The 22628-nt window shown below is 38.2% G+C and overlaps 1 protein-coding gene across 1 annotated transcript in view; it reads left to right on the top strand.

Annotated features, from left to right (window-relative positions):
- The window catches only part of CRPPA (CDP-L-ribitol pyrophosphorylase A), a gene marked incomplete at its 5' end in the record, with an annotated part of 317407 nt that overhangs the window by 97247 nt on the left and 197532 nt on the right, over nucleotides 1–22628 (top strand). The window contains one exon of the mRNA XM_004702702.2: nucleotides 8038–8132. Within this exon, the coding sequence (XP_004702759.1) occupies nucleotides 8038–8132 (95 nt within the window). The remainder of the gene's footprint in view (nucleotides 1–8037; nucleotides 8133–22628) is intronic.

The raw sequence follows: 22628 nt of genomic DNA, 5'->3' as shown, positions 1-22628 counted from the left end.
AAGGTGTCTGAGTTTTAAGTGGCAGAGAACATCTTCTTTGGTGTTGTAGTGAATGGTGATTGGATCTGGTATTTGAAGGTGCTAGTGCATTGTGGACCAGGGAGACAGCTAGAACTTTTATATTTTAAGTGTGTGCAAACGTCTGATGCAGGGTTTCTTTCTTTCTTTTAAGCGTTTATTGTGATTTGGGTGAAGATTTGCAGAGCGAATCAGTTTTCCCTGCAATAATTCATAGACATCTTGTTTCATTTCACTGATAGTAGCCCCTTCAATGTAAAGGCGCTTATCCTACATCCTCTCTGTGTGTTACACTGCCATGCCTCCTGATTCCCTAACTCTTCTGAACTGTGTCCTTGGGTAAATGCTGCCCTTTTAATCCCAATGGTTGAGTATTCTAAAGTGTGCTTACCTCACTAGTGTTCTTTTCCCTTTGTAGACCTATTGTTTGACAGAAAAATTGACCCATGGGGGTGAGTTCAATTACAGACTTGAAGGGTGACAATGGCCTGTAATCTTGCAGACTATATCAGTCTCTATCTGACCAGAAATCTTTGTCTTTTTTAGTGAGTTTGAATTTTGCTCCTCCTTTTTCTTTAATCTACCTGGGGCCTTCTAAATTGACACTTTTCAGAGCAGTGGGTAATGGTAGCCGGGCACCATGTAGTTGTTCAGGCTTCAGGGACTGATGCGCCAGTGGTCCATTAGTTCATTAAACTAATTGTTTCCACATGTCTTCAATTGTCTCTGAACAGGGAAAGGCCAATAGTTGCAACCTAGATGCTCCTGATCGGAGTAGGAGGTGGAGACTTGTCTTTGTGGACTGTGTCATGCCAGTTGACCTTGGGGTCTGCAAGACAACAGTTCTGAGCCCCGGGCTCATGAATTATTGGCTATATCTAAGAAGATCTCACAACTTTGCCTCTTGTTGGTTTGCTCCATCACATTTATGGAAATATTTACAGTAAGGGTAAATACCCACCTATAAATGTCTTCTCTTCAATCTGTGTATTCATGGTATACTCTCTGATTTAGGATTCCTATTTAGAGTATTGTGAACACATGTTAGAATATGATAAATATGTATGAGAGATTCTTACTGGGGTTTTTATTTTGAAATGTAAAAGCATAAATGGTTGCTAATTTTGTGTTATAAGGTAAATAAGTGACTGCCAATGCCAGTCATATTATGCGATTAGGAAGGCATGTACTAGATTGTTTATTGACTCTATGTTCTATTGACTCTAAGGTGCCACTAATTCTAAGAAGTGACAATAAGAAGAATCATAGTAAAAAATGTAAACTACAATTAAATGATTTATTTTGGCTTAGAAACTTTATATTTATTAAATTAGCACTTTTAGATTCATTTAGAGAGATTTGGATCGTGCTCTTGCCTAAAAAATATATAGTTAGGGCTCTGATGAGGTGTCAGCATACTCTGCTCTCTTCCATTGACTGAAACTAGCCATCCCCAACAGAACCCATGGGACAGCTAGTTGAGGGTTCAAAATAAATAATAGCAGGCAAATTAGCAACGAAGACCAGAATTTGAAGTAACATCTAATTGCCACTGAATTTTGTTGTTTTTTTTTTCCCTATTGCTATCACCTGACCTGGATTCAGGGAATTCAAAATCTAGGTGTGAACATTTGAGTAGATAGGACTCAGCAAAGCCCTCTAATTCTGCCAGAGGAGAATGGAAAAGCCCTCCTGATCCACAAAGAATGTGCTGAAGGAATGCATTGCTCTTGTTCTATTAAAAAAATAATTCTTCTCTTTCATGTTTGAGCCCCCAAGCAATTGTGCTGTATTGATGGTACTAACAGTGTGGATGCAACAAGAGGCTGGAAGACTCTAATATGAGTAGAAAAAAGAGCATTTCCTTTTCACTGGGTGGAATTCCAAGAGATGTAGCAAACACCTCTTGAGTTTCCATTTCTTTTCTCTCCCTGTGTCTTGCTGATGGTGTAACAATACCAAGTGGGGTACATAAAGTTCCAGCTTTCTGATGGGAATATTGAGAAGAGACGTAATAGGGAAATAGAAAATACTGAAGAGAGTGTAGTGAGGAGGAGTTCACAGAATTATTTATGAATCTGTGGGTTTAACCTTGAGCTACGTATGCATGGATTAAACCCTAAACATTTTCCCACAGAGTTGAAGAGCTTAAGCAGAGGAGAAATCCTTTCACAGACCACAGAGTAGCCTCTGGATAGCCCCTAAGGAGCGCATACCCCACTTAAAACAGCCTAGCCAAAGCTTTACAAAGATGGAAGTGACACTAGATTCACAATGCACTGAAACTGGCCTGAGACCAGTTGTGTAGATGGTTTGCTAAGACAAAATATCACCAACCTCCAGAGGATTTACATAAGACACAGTTTTATGACAAAATATAATCTAAATGGATATCCTCCAAACACACAGGATATAATTCAAGGTGTTTTGACATACAAAGAATTTGGAAAATCGAAACTCACATGGGAAAAAGTAATTAGTAGATGCTAACTATGTAACATATAGGAGCCCTGGTGGTGTAAGAGGATTTGGATTGGGCTGCTAACCACATGTCAGCAGTTCAAATACACCATTTGCTCTTCGTGAGAAAAATGAGGCTTTCTCTTGCTGTAAAGATTTGTAGCCTTGAAAGTCCACAGGATCAGTTCTCTTCTGTCCTATAAATCCAAAATACCAAACCCACTGCCATTGAGTCTGTGCCAACCCAGAATGATCCTTTCTGACAGGGTGGCACTGCCTCTGTGAGTTGCTGGGACTGACTCTTTATAGAGTAGAAAAAGCACTATCTTTTGCTGTAAGTCAGAATCAACTCTGTGCAGTGATTCTGTTTTTGAGTTTATATGACATATTAGATAACACATATGTTCCAATTACCTAACGAGGTCTCCCTTTGCTTATTATAACAGCGATTATGAAAATGCTACAAGTAAAGAAAAATATTTCTTGAAATAAAAGGAAATCTTAGAAAAGGGTTATGAAATAAGGAGAAGAATCGAATGGAAATTTTAGAACTGAAAAATGTAACAATCAATCAGTGAAACTGAAGATAGATCAATTGAAAAATTTAAATTTGAAGAGTAAAATGTAATTTGGGAAAAAGATAGGTCTCCTCGAAAAAAGACCGTAGCACTCATGAGATAATAGTAGGTTATAGGAGGTCTAGATTTATTTAAAATGTATTAAAAAGTCATTGTAAATAAGCAGTGGTTTAGGCTGTTGATTGTTGTTGTTTGGTGGAATGGAGGATAGCAGGCCCCAAGAGGGGAGAGAGAAATCAGGGATAGATTAGGGGTAAACTAGTGGGGAATTTGTTGAGTGGTTTAAACCATTGAATACAACATTGATGATCTTAACAGTAAACCTCACCTAATTTACAATAAAAAAGATACATTAAAAATTAGGTAAATATGGAAACTAAACCACAAAGGCTAACATTTGTCATTAAACTGATAGGTCAAATATTATTTAAAGTTGTCTCCAGTCTTGTTCTAGTTCATTGTTAGTTTCCTTTGTGAGAGAACAAAGTCTTAATGTGTTAGAAAATTCAGGATTCTTGGATGGAACATAAATTATTTTATGCTTGTCCCCAATGTTATTGTTGTTTTTATTTGACCCTCTAGAGATTTTGAAAAATGATTTATTCATTACAAGGACAAGAGTTTAAGGAGGCTAAATGTTTCCATTTTTGCTTCAATTTCATAATTGACTTCCAGGAAGTTGTTAAATACTTAGTTTGCTTTCAGAAAATGACCAGGACTAATAATACAAAAATGTAAAGTGTTCTGAACTTCAGAAAAGTGCATTTTAAAATATATTGGCTTGTCCCTCCCTCTCTTTATGAGTTGAAGTACCGTGGGTTGAGGACATTCAAATGATTTGAGCTTCACACTTGTGGTTTCATTTTTCAAATTTTGTCTTTGCAGGTATCAGTACAGAAACCAACATGATAAAGATGCACAGTGCCCGCCGCTTAATACAGTACATTGCTTTGTTACACTTTTCTTACTTGGTATTTAGTGAAGATAAAGGTGGAATTTGACATTTTCTTACTATAAGTATATCTTCATCTATTTTTTTCCCTTGAATCTAATTTGTCTTTTTTGATTGGATTATTTTTCATTTTGCTCTATTATCAACTAAAAGAAAAGATTCAGTAATAGCATAAACAATTTCCATATATCTTTCAACTAGATTTGCCAATATTTGCATTTAGTCCCATTTACTTTATTGTTTCAATATATTCCCACACCCACTCTCTCTCTTTTTCTCTCTTCTAAAATGGTGAATTTTGAAATAATTGATAGTTGTTGCTTTAAACTACTGTGTTTGTGGCAATTTTTTATGCCCTAATATAATTCTAATTCATCTGAGAAATTAGGAAAGGTCTGAATGTGAAAGGGGAAGCGATTTTTTAATCATATAAGATGATTTAAACTGAAAGTGAAATAATTTAAATGGAATGAAAAGTACCAAAATAGTTGAGTACTGTTAAAACTTCTAATGAGGAAAAGTGGTTAGAGCCTTAAAAATAAATATTAGAAACTAGGAATATTAGTGTATTAAAGATTTAAACATCTTTTTAAAGGCATTAAGAAAAACAGAAAACTGAACGTAAAGAAGAAAATAGTGAATAGTAATACTAAAATAGTGAATAATAATAATACCAGTTTATAATAAACAAAACAAAAAACACACTGTCATTGAGTCAATTTTGAATCATAACCACCCTATGGAAGAGAGTAAAACTGCTCTTTTGAGTTTTTGAGACTTTTGAAATCTTCATAGGAGTAGACAGCCTCATCTATTATAAAAAACACAACACCAGCTCTTAAGAATAAATCTATTAAGCACGGTACAAGAAATTTACAATGAAAACAGTAAACCGTTGAGAGACATTAAGAAAGACCTCAGTATATGGGGGGATGAGTTAGACTGGATTCTCTAGAGAAGCAAAGCCAATGAATAAACAAGGGAGTACACCAAAAAACAAAATAAAAACAAAAACCCAGAATTCCACCCCCCCCAAATCTATGTATTAAAATTGTTTTTTACAAAACAACCTTATCACCGTGAAAGTACTCTCCATTACACTTTATACATTTGCCAAATCTGCTATTCCAGTTTTGGAAATATTTTTTCGAACTATCTGTTGGTAGGCTGACAGCACCTCCCTCTTTATTTTTTTCTTCCCCTCTTCTATGTCATTAAATTGCAGTCCCTTCGTGTCCCTCTTCATTCACAGAAACAAAAGGAAGTCACACGGAGGGAGGTCAGGTGAATAAGTGCGTGGGGCAAGAGAGGCATGCTGTTTTTCTACCAAAAACTGGTGCACTGAGGTGGCTGCGTGAGCAGGTACATTGTCACAGTGGCAAAATCAGTCCCCCATCTGCCACAGTTAGGCCTTTTTATACTATCCTTTCAGAATCTGTAAACAGAAAGTTTGATTAACAGTCTGACCGGGTGGAACAAACTCCAAATGCACTATGAGTCAACATCTCTGTCTGTTTGGGAAGTTGGCGGACATCCAGAGCAAGGTTTCTCATCAACCAACATTTCACTGTTTTTGAAATGGAACAACCACTTGTACACTTGAGTTTTTCCCATAGTGCTGTCCTGGTAAGCTGTGTTCAACATCACAACAGTTTCTATGGCATTTTTCCTGAGTAAGAAACAAAATTTCACAGCCGCATGCTATTCTCTTAAATCAGCCATCATAAAAATAAGGTTTAGCGAAACTGCTTTCACAAAAAATTCAGTGTGACCAGAGAGAACCTGCCAGGGAGACGCCACTGATTGCACTAGGAGCGAGATGCTGGATGCTCACTAACTGGGAAAAATATGTTCTATGAAAGATCTGACCAGCGGGGCTTTTTCCCAATTTTTGTGGGGTACTCCCTCATATATGAAGAGAGAGGGTGAGAGGTTCAATTTTAGTGAGTTGCTAAGTTATTTATCTCTGACACAAATATAGAGCTTTATTTGTTATCATCAACTAGTTTTTATCTCTTGCCAAAATGATTTTCCTTAACTACAATTGCTGCCATTCATTTGTGTTTTTAATTACATTAAATTGTAACAGAATTGTGTATCTTAGATATTTTAAGTTTACCAGAATGTTATATATAAATGAAGAGTCCTAAAATAGTTAGAATTTAGGATAATATAGCAATGATAGCAGACCTGTATGCAAAATGGAGACTTCCCTCCCCTCAACACATTTGGACTACTTTGTGTGCATATATTTCAATTTTTAAAAAAGTTATAAGGCACAAGAAACCCAAACCAAAAATCCATCACCATGGAATCAGTTATGACTTGGAAGCAACACTGCATAAGGTTTAAAAGATTGGCAACCCATCACGTAGCCTCCAGCACCGCCAGTGCCCCCACAGGTATAAGAAAATGAAGGTCGTGCCACTTCATTTTATAATAATCCTACAAAATATGCAGCATGACAGAAAACACATGTGCTTGGGATGACTTGAGTTTTAAATACCCTTGTGAGCAAAAACAGGAATGATAATATTTAGTAATAATACTGTTATTTGGAGATTTTAAATGGAATAATAACTATGAATGCACTAGAACCATTCATATAAAATGTTTGATGCTTAATTATTGTTTGATCTTTAATAAATGTTAGATGCTGTTTCTCTCTTTTCTTTTCATTCTAATGCTGTAAATAGTTGTTTGTTAATGAAACTAATCATGTTGGATCTAAGTCCTTTTACTGCCAACCAACCAACCAACCACAAAATCTGGGCAAGTTACTTTATTTCAATGTAACAAAATTCTGAATTTGTTCCACTGGAAAACACTTTGTGCTTGTATTATTGCCATGAAATTAGAATTGATAAAGCAGATTAGTCATGGAAACAGCCTTGCCCCTAGCACGGTGGGGTAAGCATGGGGTTACTAACCGAAAGGTCAGTTGTTCAAACCATCTAACCTTTCCTCTCGAGAAAGTCTGGGTTATCTGATCCAAAATGATTTCCAGCCTAGGAAACTCTATCAGTTGTACTCTGTCATACAGGCTCATTACGAGTAGCAGTCAACTGGACAGCAGTCTCCTCTGGGTTTAAAAGCTGGCTCTTAGATCTATCATATTCTTGGTAAGAGGTAGTACAAATAGTATTTCTTGATGTTTTGGATTTTGTTTTGCTTTAAATGTTCTCAGCTTTGCTCGGAGGAATCATTAACCATTGCGAAATCAATTGATACATCTATCCAGGAAGAGCCCCAAATTCAGCAAGCTAACGTTTTATATGGGGCTTCTTCTTGAAACTCGTCTTTGATTTAATCCTATGGAATGTCTCCTTAACTGGAAGCTGGGGAAATGTTTGTTCCTCAGGGTACACACCTTTTGAGAGAATGCATCCAGGATTTCCAGAAGTGTCATTCACCATGCACAGTTCATATTTTTAAAATGGACAACTGCAAATAAGCTCCTAAATTTGAAGGCAATTCACTAAGCCATTTTTACTTGATGTGGGAATTTTCAAATAAGCAGAAATGTATTGGATTTCATGGGCTGAATCTAGAGAAATAACAAGGAAAATGCTGTGCTCAGCTAGAGCACAAAGGGGCACAGTGACTGCACGTAGGAGACAGCGTGTAGCCTAAAGGGGGGATATATGATGGAGATGGGACTCTATCTGATTTTGGAAGATTCTCTATAAATGTGGAAGGGTTGAAGTGGTGAGCCAAGGAACTGTCATCTCATTCCTCCTTTTCATTTTATCACAGGATCCCCACTTTCTGTTGGCTGCACCAGAGCCTGCTTACTCACCCACAGAGGGTTTACGACACAGTTTTACTGACTTGGGTGTTGAAAAGAGTCAAGGGCATCCCAGTGGGCAATACAGGTCACTGCTTGACCTGTGGCCAAGACCTCCCTATTCTGGTTCAACAGTTACAGCAGCACAGGTTTCAGCTCCCTAGGGTTTGGTTCCATAATCTGTTTGAAGTGTAACATTGTTGCTTTGTTCTTCTGTTTTTCTTTCCCTTTTCAAATCTCAGAACGGATTTCACAACAGATTTGCATAGTTAAGGATGTCAAAGAAGATGGAGAACATGTAGGTCTTCTTGAAGAAATGTTAAAAAATGAATTCAAGGTAAATATTTGAATACTGACATTAATAAATTTTATTTAATTTCCACAGCTTAGAGTATAAAGAAGAAAATGTAGACATTTATTAAACTTGGCTTTTTATCATTTCAACTTGATAAAAAAAGTCTTTTGAAGTGCCAACATCTATGAGTTGAATATATTTTATCCCTTTCTGCGTTTCGCTCCTGCATTTCCTATTTCCACCTGCCAAGTCTCATTTCACCTGTAATTTATAGTCACAGTCAGTGTGACTTGTTTTAGGAAGCCCTGTCTGGCACATGCTCTCTCTGGGCTGAGGATTAAATTTGTCTTTATAGCCTCAGCCAGTTAACTTTCCAGAAAAACTCCTATCCAACACGGAAGAAGAAGAAATAAGTGTGTAGGATTCTAGAAGAATGATTTACAACTCTTTTACCACGAAAGGCCCTCTATTATTCCTTTTTATGATGTCCTTGGGTTTTGAAATATTTTACTTGTCCAAGTGATTTTATTAAATTATAATTCTTTTTTCCTGTTTTCATTAAAATATATAACTGCCAAACATAGCTTATGATCAACATGTGATGAGTTGTTAATAACGAACATGTTATAATTCTAGTCCAAAGCAGAAGGAGAAAAGCTTGTTTTTCTTAGCTGTGTAATTTTGTCATGGTACTGTAATAAGAACGAGAGCAAGTTCACATCTACAATTGCCCTGGCTTAGATCCAAACTTTATTCCCAATTTCTTAGTCTGGAAATGTTAACATCATCTGCATTATAGAGTTATTGGAATGTTTCTTCTTGTTGTTTGTTATTGGGAGGTTGAAGTAAGATAGGTTAAGTAGGATAATATTTTTAAAGTGCTTAGAAATCCATCTGGTGTGTAGTAATTTCTTACTCAGTACAAGGGGTCCTATTAGGTCAACATCCTGGTGGGGTAGGGAGTAGCATGCTTGGCTGCTACATGGCAGCGGTTTGAGACTTCAGCTGCTCTGTGGGGGAGCGATGACACTGTCTACTCCAACAGGGATTGGATCTTGGAGTCCCATCAGGGTAGTTCTCACCTGCCCTGGAGGCTCACTGTAAGTCAGAACCAACTCTATAGCAGTGAATTTGTGTTTTGGATACTCATGATTATGAATTTTTAATAAGTTAAGTTGATTGACAATGTTAGGTAGCGGAAACCATTTGGCCCCAAATTCAGTGTTGTACTGGATCCATGAACTATTAAAATGACAGATTCTTGGGAAATGTAAGGAGCCCTGGTGGTGTAGTGTTTACGTGTGGGCCTTTGATCCGGAAGGTTGGTAGTTCAGAACCTTAAGCCACTCCTCAAGAGAAAGTTGGCACTTTTCACTCCCCTTAACAGTTACAGTCTGGGAAACTCATAGGGGCAGTTCTACCTGCCCAGACAGTGGCGGTGAGTGAGTTTGGGGATATGTAAAAATGTACTCACCTCTCACCATCACCACTCCTCATTGTCATCCAGTCAATTCTGATTCACAGTGATCCTAAAGGGCAGGGTGAACCCCTAAGACTTTGCGAGCGAGTATAATACTTCATCTTTCTTCTTGGAACTGCTGACCTTGAGATCTGACTTTGCAGCCCAACAAGTAGCCACCACACCACCTGTAGCTCCTAGTGAACTCCTCTGTAGAGTCAGTGTGAAATTCCCCCGGAGCAATCCCAAAGGGAGAAGATTGTAACCATCTCAGCTGTCTCTTAGGCATCAAGATTTTACTATAATCTTTCCTCTGCTGTTTTTAGCCATAGACTTTTTATATATTTCTCCTCCATCTTTGGTAATTTTAGCACTTTCTGTTTTCAAGTGCACTTGCTTAGAATCTACTCCTGTTTTGTGTCTCAATTTCACACATGCATCATGAAGGACATTTTAACCCTTGGCAACTTCCTATAGTCACTGAATCACTTCTCTGACTTTGAAATAACAGTCTTCTACTCTTGTATACTCTCATTCATGCTTATTAAATTAATATGAGAGACAGTAGGATGGAAGATTGAAGGAGTTTCACTGAAACTCTGCCCTTATATTGATATCTCTCAAATCATGTAGGGTCTCTGAAACTAGCCCCTGCAGATTTTCTTGTGATAGCTCCTGAACATAATATTTATTGAGTTCTTGCAAGTGAATACATTTTTTTCTGAGGTTTCATGGATTTTTTGCTAGCTAAAACCTCTTGGTTTTTATTCCTTTTTTCCTTGAGAATATGAAATATATCAGCTCATTGCCTTTGTCATCAAGTATTTAATCAAATACTTGTGATGAAAACCTTATTTTCATTGTATTATAAGTGACCTGGTTTCTTTGCCTGAATATGCAAACCATTTTTTCCTTTTAAAGTTTAATTCTTCACTAAAATATTTTTAAAATGTTGATCACTTAGGATTGGTTTTCTTAGGTATACAATATATCCTTCTACTATGTAGTTTCAATTTTTTAATTTCTGGTGATTTTTATGGCATTACTGGTAGGAATGTTTTATGGTCTGTTGGTTTAGTTTTCTCCAGAGACTCTTGATGCTTGAAGGCTTTATGTATATATTTGCTAATCTTCTATAGCTAATAGTTCCTCTGAAATTTTGAATATCTCAATTTCTTTTTGAGTTTTAAATTTTCTTAGTTTTCATCTTCTTAAAGTGTTATTTGTTGTGTTCTTTCTAAGTTAGCCTTCAATTCAGAAATGAATTGCCTTTTCATTTTTTCCTATTCTGATCACCTTGTTTGTGAGATATTTCAACTATGCCTTTTATAAAGCTCTACAGAATGGGAAATCCCAGGTAGGGCTGTTATTAGTTGGAATCAACAAGATGACAGTGGGTTTAGTATTTTTAGCTTTTTAGTGAAAATTTTATCAGGTAGGATTTCAACCTTTACCTTTTATAGACAAACGCAAATTGCCATGTAGTCTAATATTTTTTCTTCGTAGTTGTTTTTTTCCCTCCCCACTATGGAAAGAGCATATTAAAAAGGATGAAGTCATCACTATGGAAATCAGGAACCTCTAGGGCACATCAGTGTGGGTGTGGAGCTGCTTAGTGCACAATAGAAAACAGATTTTATTGAAGTGAAAAGAAAATGAAGTCTCTTGTTAAAGTCAGAGGAAGAAAATGACTATGCTTATTATAATTATTTGCATAAAATTCTTGAGACAAATCTTAGAGATAAACTGAATACCTATCTAAAATTTTAGGCTATTTACCAACCATATGAAAGGGGTAGATAAAAGTTAAAGAAGGGTCCAACTGGGCAAGGGAGGTTCACCTTTTTTGTATTGTGCACATTTCACTGATGCTTAAATGACAAGACTGTATTAGCCGGATTGGTATATTTCCTTTTGTATTTCTTAAGCAATCCTTGCTTTGGTCACTCAGTTGGTGTAGCAAATGTTTAGCACACTTGGCTGCTAATCAAAACGTTTGCAGTTTGTGACTACCTAGCGGCTCCCTGTGAAAAAGGCTTGGTGACCTGCTTATGAAAAAACAAGCCACTGAAAACGACTCTGAGCAGTTTCCTTCAGACACACTGGGATCTCCATGAGTTGAAATTGATGGCCACGTGTAGTTTTACCAACATTGAAGATAGTACAATTCTGAGATACATTAGGATGGTAGACAGTGATAGAAGATAACGTTCTAGTTTCTTCTGAAATGCCAACAAATGTTGAAAAATACTTAATACTATGATGAAGGTTGAGAGGAATTTAAGTTTTTGAATAAGAAGGTATGTTTCACCATGCATTAATACCTTAATTCATAATTTTTCATAACAGCCTTTCTTAAATAGCTTTATTTCTCCTATCTATCTATCTATCTATCTATCTGTCTGTCTGTCTGTCTGTCTGTCTATCTATCTATCTATCTATCTATCTATCATCTATCTATCTATCATCTATTTATCTATCTATCTACCTACCTACCTACCTACCTACCTACCTACCTACCTACCTACCTTTCCATCTATTATCTATCAATCCATTCATCCATCTACTTGCTCTTAGTGACCCTATATTTAGAAGTAGAACTTTTCCATATGCTTTTGATTTATTTTGTATTAATTTTTTATTGTGAATTGGATGAAGATTTACAAATCAATCAGCTTTCCTTTCAACAGTTTCTACAGATTTTGTTTCACTTTTTACAATCCCCAGTTGTAACATTCCTCATCTCACTTCCTCCCCCGTTCTCATTTTCATTAGATACCCCTTCTGTCTTCTGAACATTGTCCTGGGGCAAATTTTGTCCTTGCTACTTTTTGACCTCGAATAGTTGATTTTTCTAAGGCGAGGTCCCTCCCCAGGATGATTGTTCACTGTATAGACCTGTGTATTGTTGGTTTGAAAGCTGCGTAGTGAGTTGAGTCCTAGGACTGACGTGTGACTAATGACCATAGTGTCAGTGTTTCCCCCATCTGTTGCCGTCCAATGAGCCTGGTCATTTAAAAAAAAATAATGTCGAGGGGTTTTGGCACGTTTTTCTCCCACTTTATCCAGGACCCTCTAATGAGTTCACTAATTTTGGACTAAATTATTATTAAATATCTCTCATAATACGTCACTGAATGTAGGAGATGAAGTAAGCAGGTAAGGTTTCCTTTCTCTAGGAATACATTTTCTAATTGGGGATAAAGCAGGAACAAATACAAAAACCCAGCATTGCCAATCGTGATAATGATTCTAAGGGCATGTGCAAGAAAGCCGTGGAAAGTGAATATGTTTGGAGGAAGAAGGCAGTGATTAAAAATCTCTTCTCTAAAGTCTAGAAGAGTAATCAGGAATTAGCTATTTAAAGAATAATCCAAAAGGAATGATGTGTGAAAGTCTCATAAAAGAACTTCTTTCAGAGAGACCAACATAAGTCCTCTGTGGCGGAGTGAAGGAAGGGGTTGGGGTGGAGTGGTGTGAGGCGAAGTTTTAAATGAAGACAACAATTCTTGTAATTATCATCATGGCTTAACATCTATAATGGAAATCAGCTTATCAGAATTCATCTGGCACTTTCAATGCTACAAAGATAGCATGTTCCATAGCTACAGTTTACAGTTGTCTGAGTGGTGTAGTGGGCTGTGCACAGGGCTGCTACCCACAAGGTCAGTGGTTGGAAACCACCAGCTGCTCCACAGGAGAGAAATCTGACTCTCTACTCTTGTGGAGATGCACAGTGTCAGGGACGCACAAGGACAGTTCTACTCTGACCTACAGGGTTACTATGAGTCAGAATTAATTCAATGGCAGGGAGATTTTGTGTGTATGAGACAGTTTGGGTACAAGAAAACCTAAATCTTACCTTTGTATTATTTTACAAGTTTTTAGTCACATATTTCATAAAGAGAAATATAAAAGGCTTCCCAGCTAAAACTGGGGCAATCATAAGGACTCTAAGATGGAAGTGTCAGTACCCTGTGAGGGGTCAGCACCTTTCCTGATGCACACAAGCAGACTGCTTCCTCGGTGCCCTTGGCTGCCAGGCCAGCCCTCCGAATGCCTCTTTAGTTGGTTGTTTTGTATTTTGTCCTAAGAGCAAAATGAAACAATAGAAGACTTTTAGCCGGAAATACCATGACTCCATTTCTCTTTGTAAGAATATCATACTGGCTGCTGCTTCCTAAAGTAACATTCTATAGAAGAAGATCTGTGTTACTTAATGTTTTCACTCTTACATTACCCTTAAAATCACATAAGTATATTCAGCCCAGTTTTCATTTCTCTAATAAAAGGAGTGGGACTCATAAAGAATGCTGATCTATACTCTGAACAAACAGACTGTAGGGCCTTTCGTGTATTTTACTTATCCACTCCTTCCTGTTTCCTGCAGCACATAATTTAATTATTGTTTTGTGTAACCACAAGTGCCAAGCAGGATATAACTGAAGTCATTTGTTTTCCTGGGTGGGAGGCATTCCTTGGTTTTTCTGAAGCTCTTCTAGGATACCTGCTTTATTTTCCCTTGATGCCCCCAAGGTTGTGTCCAGTGTAGGGCTGTGTGCCTTTTGTTACAGGCCTAACTGAATTCAGTGTCTGGCACACTCTTATTAGTCCAACAAAACATCCAAAAAGAAAGAAAGAAAAAAGCACAAGATAAATTAGGAGAAGCTGAAATAAAAGCGGAGCAAACCGAGCCACAGCAACCTTGTAATATCCTGTCAAATTGGTTTATTTTATGCTTCTTTTGATGCGTCATTTTAATAATGATATGTTTGTTTGAAGATAGTGAATTTTCATTTTTTTAAAAAGCTGAACACTAGAATACAGTGCAAAAAAGTGCAGTAGCATTGCAAATGCTCTACTCTTCTGCCTTTAACTCTGAACAGCCAATGGTGTTCACCAGAGACCGCATGTGGCACGTGTGTCAACATAGTACATATGCACCAGAAACACGTGAAGAAAATGCCGTTTAGTCAGGTTTGTTGATCAGAATTTCTAGAGGTAAACAGAGAATCTCTGTTGTTAGGCCGCCTACTTCGTCAGAATGTTATTAATTACATTCATGTTATACTTAATAATGTTAATCACACTTTGTGATTATAATTGGTTGTCCTGATTTTAAAATAGGGTCACAGATGAAGGAACCAAGATAATTTTTTCTGAAATGTCATTTTCCTCCTCAAGAGGCCAAATAGTTAATTTATAAAAATTATCTTCTACAATCTTGTCCGGTTAGGAATGAGGTGATTGCTACCCAGAACTTTGTACCATTTTGTCCCAGAGTGAACACACACACACACATACACACACACACACACACACACACACACACACACACACGAAGTCAATTAATACATGGCATTATAAGATAAGACTTATAATGCCATGTAATAATTGACTTCACATGTATTACAAATGTACCTAGGAGAAAAATAAATTGCTAATTGGCATACAGAGTGTTTTATTTAATCCTAACCGGGTGAGCTGAGTGAGTAAGTCTATACTAACTTTAGTGGGAGAAAACGAAAATCTTCTGACTTGGAAGACGTGCACCCAGAATGCTCCTCAGTTAGATCCTGTCTTGCGTCCTTTGGACATGCTATCAGGAGACACTTGTCCTGGAAGGGACATCGATGCCTGGTAAAGTCCAAGGACGCGGGTACAGAGGAAGCGCCTCTCCGAGATGGCCGTGGCGGTGCGGCTGCTGTAGGCGCCGGCCGGGTCTGGTTTTGTTGTGCCTGGATCGTGAAGAATCAGAAAGAACAGACTCCACAGCCCCTACAACAATTTGAGTAAATGATTTGATCCGAAGTATCTGATTTCACCTCATCTTATCAATTTATTATAATGTTTGAAATATTGTGTCATCCTTAATAATTAATATATACCCACTAATATTTAGTTTAGGAATGGCCTTCATTTCAGCTATTTGAATTCAGAGTGTTTCTATTTTGCACACCTTCTTTTATTAAATTGGTGGCTCCAGAGTTTTTATCGTTCTAGAAAAACTTAACAAAATTCACATATATTCCTTTGAGCTTCTGGTCAAATTAAATTATTCATGGCATTTTCTTACAAAAGTTTGTTTTCCAAGGCCTATAACTAAAATACTTGTCTGCTTAGGTTAAACATCTTCTCTGTCTTTTTTCTCTTTGTCTCCCTTGCCTTTAAGTTATACTTTTAAGGATGACTATGGATGGCAGGCAAGTAGTCTTCCTGTGTATCCAGACTTTAAAATTTCCTACAACTTAAACTGTTCTCTCTTTTGTGGTATCTGTTCTCTCTGAGGAGCCCTGATGGTGCTGTCCACTCAGTGTGGCACTGCTAACTGTAAAGGTGATGGTTCAAATCTATCAGCTACTCAATAAGAGAAAGGGGAGGTTCAATTTTCCCATAGAGATTTACAGCCCTGGAAATGCTGTTTAGGGTTGCTACGAAATAAAATCAACTTGATGGCAGTGAGTTGTTTTTATTTGGGGGGGTATTTATTATCTGTTCATGCTCTCTTAAAGTATATAGTTTCTGAGCCTCTCTTTTGTATCCAGCATTCTATTTGATTGTATGCCTTTCTGTTTGTCAATTTTATGTTTCATTGATGAATCAGTTGAATTTTACTCTTTCTATGAAATGGTCTCCATTTTCCTGGTCCTTTGACCTCTTAGCCTGCACACTGACAGTAGTGATTTTATGCATGCTGTGTTTTTTTCCTTATTATAGATGCTCTAATGTATATATCTTTCTTCATTTCTTTTATCACTGATTCCTTGAAGACCACTATGTATATCATGGGAATTCAATAGCTAGTTGTGGTTAATAGTGATAGGATGATGAACAAGCAAGCTTCTGGAATACCTCATTGCCTGGAAATCAGCCAAACACATTGGTGGAGATAAAGATGCAGCTGTTGGGCATGCATCAATCATTTAAACAGTCAAGAAAAGCTCAAAACATAGATTGTACTCAAGAAGTTCTGATTGATTTCCCAACTGAGAGGAAAGGCCTATTTTCACAAGTGGAGGGAAAGAAGGGCCGGTCATAGATGTCACAGAGGTTAGGTGAAGCGACGTCAGCACTGTTGATGTACTTGGAGGCTAGAAGCTTTCTGCCAGGAAAGGAAAGAAAGACGGCACCACTGACAAGTGGACCCCTTAGAATCTGCAATAAGAGACTACATTAATATAGAAATCTACCTGGCTCCTCTCTTTTAATGGTCGTGAGAGTCCCCTTTCTCTTCTGAGATGGCTCTTTTTATTTATTCATCTTTCTATTTGTTTATTTATTTATTATTAATTGGGAGTTAATACATATATCATTCCATAGTTAAATCATGTCAAGCAGAATTGAATAAGTGCTATCACAATCAGTTTTCAAGTATTATTTTTCTTCCTGGATTCCTTGACATTGTCTTCCGTTTACATCCCCAAGACCACCAATGTACCTCCCTCGCCCCAAATCCTTATTCTTCTTGCATTCCCAAAGATTCATCAATCCTGGGTTTCATATATAGGAACACATAAAAAACACATAATACAACTTCATGAAGGTGGCCTTCAATGACATAACACCTCTGAGATACACCCTAATATGAACAAACAATAGTAAAACAAACCAGACATACAGAACATGTTGAAAATCAGATCAGGTCCAGTGTGCATCAGGGTGGAGGCCAACTGACAAAGTTTTAACTGTTGAAGTCAGATTTATGCCTTCGATCTTCTATGCTTATCTTCCGATGAACTCTGTTTAGTAACCACTCTCCTCCCATCACTCAATTGTGGATAGAGGACGTTCACCAGAGGCTTATTTCCTACGTAGTTCCCACAGATGAATCTTGGGCTCCCACTGTCATCCATGGCTTTCGGCAAACTGGATTTTCACAATTTAGGGTCTGATACTAATCCTTCCTTGGACTTCAGATTATATGATTCACAATCCTTTGGTGACTGCTGATGGTGGGCTTCTTCCATGTGGCCCTAGTTGACATCTCATATAGATGGCTCCTTGTTTGGAGCCAAGCCTTTAAGATCCCAGACGCTATTATTTCTGATATCTGGGCACCATCTAATTTCTTTGCCACACTTTGCTATAGCGCCCATATCTTCTGGGTTCCCATTCTGAGGGCTACTGTCTAGCAGGGTCATTATACCCTGCAAGATGGCAAAGTTGACCACTCCCCACATTTGAAGTTCAAGTTTTCACAATCACAATTCACCTTGCGAAGAATAACTAACAGCTAAATGGTATCCTCTATGAGCATCTCCCCTGGACCCCAGACCCACCAAGAAAAAGAAAGACAGCCAGTCTGCATGGTGCCATTCAGTCATTTAGTGGGAGTTACAAAAAACTATGATAGAAGAGCCATATCACACACATCACTGCACAGCAAGTACAAAGGCCATAAAGCGGCTAGAATATTACTACTTTTGATGTCAGTCACTGTTCCATGAATAAGTGATGAAGTCCAGAAATGAGAACTTTCCATCTAATCTAGGTTTTCACAATTGACATCTTTGGATGGCCAATTATTGAGGTGGTTGAACTCCGTATTGTAAGTCTATTTATTAGTACCTCTGTACTCAGCCCAGTAGGTGCTGGTAGCACCCAGCAATCCCATATGCAGGATCTGAAGCATATTCTGCAATTGTTGGATTTTTCTCAGGGTCGAAGTTGCCCCAGTTAAGATCTGCTAATTAAAGTTAACTCTGCTGGCTTATGTGCACTCATATTTTACAGTGGCTTGGGGTAAATCTTTAGATGTTCTCTTGGTAATGTCTAATTAGTGCATAGTTGAATGCATCAAACTATTTGCAGGCTAATTAAACAATTTAAATCGTCTATAAAAAATCAATTAAAAACTAGTAGAGTGTGATTTATATTTACTCGCTGCCATAAAATCGATGCCAACTCTATAGGACAGGGTAGAACTACCCTTGTGGGTTTCCAAGATTTTAACTCTTCAGGAGTAAAAACCCAAACTCTCTCCTGAAGCGGATGGTAGTTTTAGGATGCCAACTTCACGGTTAGCAGCCCAAAGCATAACTGTTACACCACGAGGGCTCCTCTTAAATAAATGGTGTTACAAAAATGGCTCGGAGGCACATTTAACCTCCTTTGGCTGTGCAAGCAAGAAAGGAATCCACGTCATTGCTAGCTCACGGCCAGCCACAAGGCATTGGCTAGGCATGCCTCCACTCTTCAGCCCTCTTTTGCCCTATTCTGACTGGTTTTTTCTTCTGGGTGTGAGTACATTGCAGTACTCACAAACAAATCTCACAATTAGAGGCGTTTAAGTAGGGACGTGAAGAGATGACCACAAATCAAGATCAGTAACAAGTAAGGATATGGTAATTGGTCTGTAGTCGTCGCACTCCTCAGCAAGCAGCCACTTTTCTCTGTCTCGTCCTCATTCTCTCAGTCCTGTCGCCCCTTGGCCTGTGGCCGTCATCGGCTTGGAAGCCCACCTGCCACTCCACATCATGGTCTCATGCCCTTACATCTCAGGAGTGCAGCCCCCCAGCACTGTCTCATGGTCTTTGGGCTGGGTCCTCAGGTACCTCTGGCCTGGCTTTCATTTCTTGACAGGTTCTCAAATATGCTCTACTGCTTCCTTGATGCTCCTGAGAGTCTGTCTCTCTGCTTCTGAAAAGGTTCTCATACTATAGGAACTACCTTGATGGAGGTAGAGTTTTTGTTTTTCAGCAGGCCATAACATCAAGGGAAAAAGGAGGTGACTTGAATCCTCTAGTCACATAGAGACTTATAAAGCATCCACCTTAACCTTGTCTATTAGCATAAGAGAGGGATCCCTCCAAAATGGGACTATCACCGCCTGCATCACCAAAGGCTTTACAGCTGCAATAGCCATAGTACTTCACCACAGGTATTTTGAGTAGAATATAATTTGTTTGTTGTGCATACTTTTTGAATACATATTTATAGGGAAAACAGGTTCTATCTGTCTGTCTATCTATCTATCTATCTATCTATCTATCTATCTATCTATCTATCTATCTATCTATCTATCTGGGCAGTGCCTATATTACTGACTTAAAAACAAACAAACAACAACTTGCTTCCATTGAGTTGATGCCAACTTGGAGCAATCCTGTTGGCAAGGGTAAACTGCTTCTGTGAGTTCCCAAGACTGTAATTAGGAACCCTCCTCTTTTTCCCTCTGGTGGTTTTGAAATGCTGACCTTGCAGTTATCAGCTCAATGAGTCATCACTATGCACTTTGCAAGTATTTTCAGGGAAAAATAATTGAAGTAATAAATTATTTCATTTTAGTCAGTTCAATTTGAAACCATACACAAGGCATAAAGTATAAGGGACTTTTCTTAGCTGACAGAAAGGATTTAGTAGTCAAGGCTAATCTTGTCTTCTAATTGCTAGTTAAAGGCACAGTCCCTCCCCCACCCAGTAAATATACGTGCATTAGCATGAGATAAATGTGGTTTCAGATTGTCTATTTGATATTTTAAAAGGAGCTCTGGGGGCACTGGTAAGTTTTGGACTGCTGACCACAAGGTTGGAGGTTCAAACCTACCAACCAGTCCGTGGGAGAACGAGGAGGTGATCTGCTCCTATAAAGAGTTAGATCCTGGAACATCCTACAGAGGGTTGCTATGTGTAGGAATGAGCGTGATGGCCATCTGTGTGATTTGGGATTTGACATTTCAAAGCGTCATTAGAGACTCAATAGATTTAGCTTCCATGGCAACTTTTTAGAGATGTTGATTTTTAGCTCAATGGGATTAGAGTCTGTGTTTTTATTAAGATTCCCAGGGATTGTTGGGCACACTGAAATGTGAGTGTCAGGTAACTTTATTACATCCCCCCAGCATACAAAAGCTCTAGGCGGACATGATTCTGTGTAGTTCATTGCTGTGGTCTCAGAATTCGGGATCTAGGGCAGTCAAGTGGGCTATCCCATTTCCTGGGGGCCACTGGAATGATCCTAGGGTGCTGCTAAAGCAGATAATCTATACTCGACACTGTATTATGGCCTATTGTACAAATGTTTTTAATTGACAGTAGGGGGCTGAGTTTTTTTCCCTTCCTGAAAAAGGGACTAAATTTGGGAATCTATAAATTCAAAATGTTCAGGAGTGGTAGCTGGGCATTATCTAATTCTTCAAGCTCCTGACAAAGGAAACCCTTTTTCATAGAGGTTGGATATACCTTCACTTTCTTCCACTGATTCTCGACCCACCCTTCTTTTTCACTGTATAGACCACCTAGGAATTCCTGGGAGTTAATGAAATCTTATATTTAACCCTCATTGGATACTTTTTGTGATTTTGTGTTTTGCTGGGGTTTTTTGTTTGTTTTTTTAAATAAGACTATTAGGAATGTCAAGTTCCATTTTTCAACTTACATAGCATTACTAAGAAATATAGTTCCCCTTTAACGTGTTTTTTCAGTTGGACAATATAATATATTCCTGCCAGACATAATTTATATGGGATAATGCTGGTGATTCCTCATTTACTACAGCATACTCCATTGGTTATATAATAATACCATATTCTATAGTAAAATAGCAGCAGAAAGAAAAACTTAAGCAACTTTGTATTTGGTAGATTTATGTTTTATTAAGACATTATCCAGATTTAATTAATTCTTTGTAATAGCTATTCAAGTTTGTTAGAAATAGATCTTGTGTTTTCTATTCCATAGTTCTTGTACTGTTGTATCTGAAGAATAGTTTCAAAGCAAATTTTAACTGTGAGAATAGGTGGCTCCAAGGCGGGCTGTTAAGGAGTCTGACGGCAGTAATTGTGGCTGCTTTCGCCATGCTTCTGCTTTGCATTTTTTCAGCGCAGTGATTCAGACCCACTTTGCTCTTCTCTAGTATCAACTTTGAAGACTTAAATTGGAGGACCCTTCTTAGGTATGCCCCTCCCCAACAAGATTCAGAAAAGTAACCAGAATTGTTGTTGTTAAGTGCCATTAAGTCACTTCTGATTCATAACAACTCTGTGGACAGCAGAGCAGAACACTGACCGGTCCTAGGCTAACCTCACAATTGTCCCTGTGTTTGAGTGCATTGTTGCAGCCACTGTGTCAATCCATCTCCTCAAAAAGCTTCATTCTCGTTGCTTCTCCACTGCCCCAGCATGAGCTCCTTCTAGAAGGACTGGCCTCTCCTGACAGCCTGAGACAAAGTCTTGAAATCCTGGCCTCCAAGGAGCACTGTGACCATACTCTTCCGGACACGTCAGTTTTCCTTTTAGTATTCCATTGTACTTTCAACATTCTTTGCCAACACCATAATTCAAATGTATTAATTCTTCTTCAGTCTTCCTTATTCATTGTCATACGTTTATGAGATAATTGAAAATGCCATGGCGGGGGTCAAGCATGCTTAATGTCTTAGTCTGAGTTGACTAGAGAATCCAATCCAAGGACACTCATACGTGTATAAGAAAGAGATTTATATCAAAGAGTAATTGTATATTAAGAAAACTTCCCAGCCCAGTCCAGATCAAGTCCATAAGTTTGACATTAGCCCAGAAATCTGATACTAGTCCATATATCCCTCTTCAGACCCTTGTAGCACATGCAATGATGCCAAATGCCGGAAGATCACAGACTGGTGGATGCAAAGTCCTGTGGATCCAATGGTGGTGGAAGCATCTCAGTGCTGGTGCAGGTCTCTATGTGGCTTCTCCAGCTCTCTGAGTGTCTCAGGAGCAGGAAAGTGAAGTAGAGAGAGTGTGGCCTGTTTACAGGGGAAAAGAGAGAAAGTTCCCAAAATCCTCATGAGAAGGCCATTCCTACAAGGAGGTATCATCAGACTGTGACCTGATTGACAAGCTAGACTCCACCTCCTTACTCTTAATACCCTCTAGTTGACTTGAGATTATGTAGCTACCACAGTTATCAAAGTAACATCCTTGCTTTTCAATTCCCAGTGCAACATGTCATTTATTCTCTTGATTGCTGCTTCCCTGCACATTGGTTGTGGATACAAGCAAGACCAAATGCTCAACAAATTCAACCTTTTCTTCATTTATTATTGTGTTACCTATTGATTCAATTGTGAGGATTTTGGTCTTCCTTACATTGAATTTTAA

The sequence above is a fragment of the Echinops telfairi genome, unplaced genomic scaffold (genome assembly GCF_000313985.2).
Source record: "Echinops telfairi isolate 266 unplaced genomic scaffold, ASM31398v2 ScPeMD7_23;HRSCAF=83, whole genome shotgun sequence".
Lineage (NCBI taxonomy): Eukaryota > Metazoa > Chordata > Mammalia > Afrosoricida > Tenrecidae > Echinops > Echinops telfairi.
Note: the sequence above shows the minus strand (reverse complement) of the source record. Positions and strands in the feature narration are given on the sequence as shown.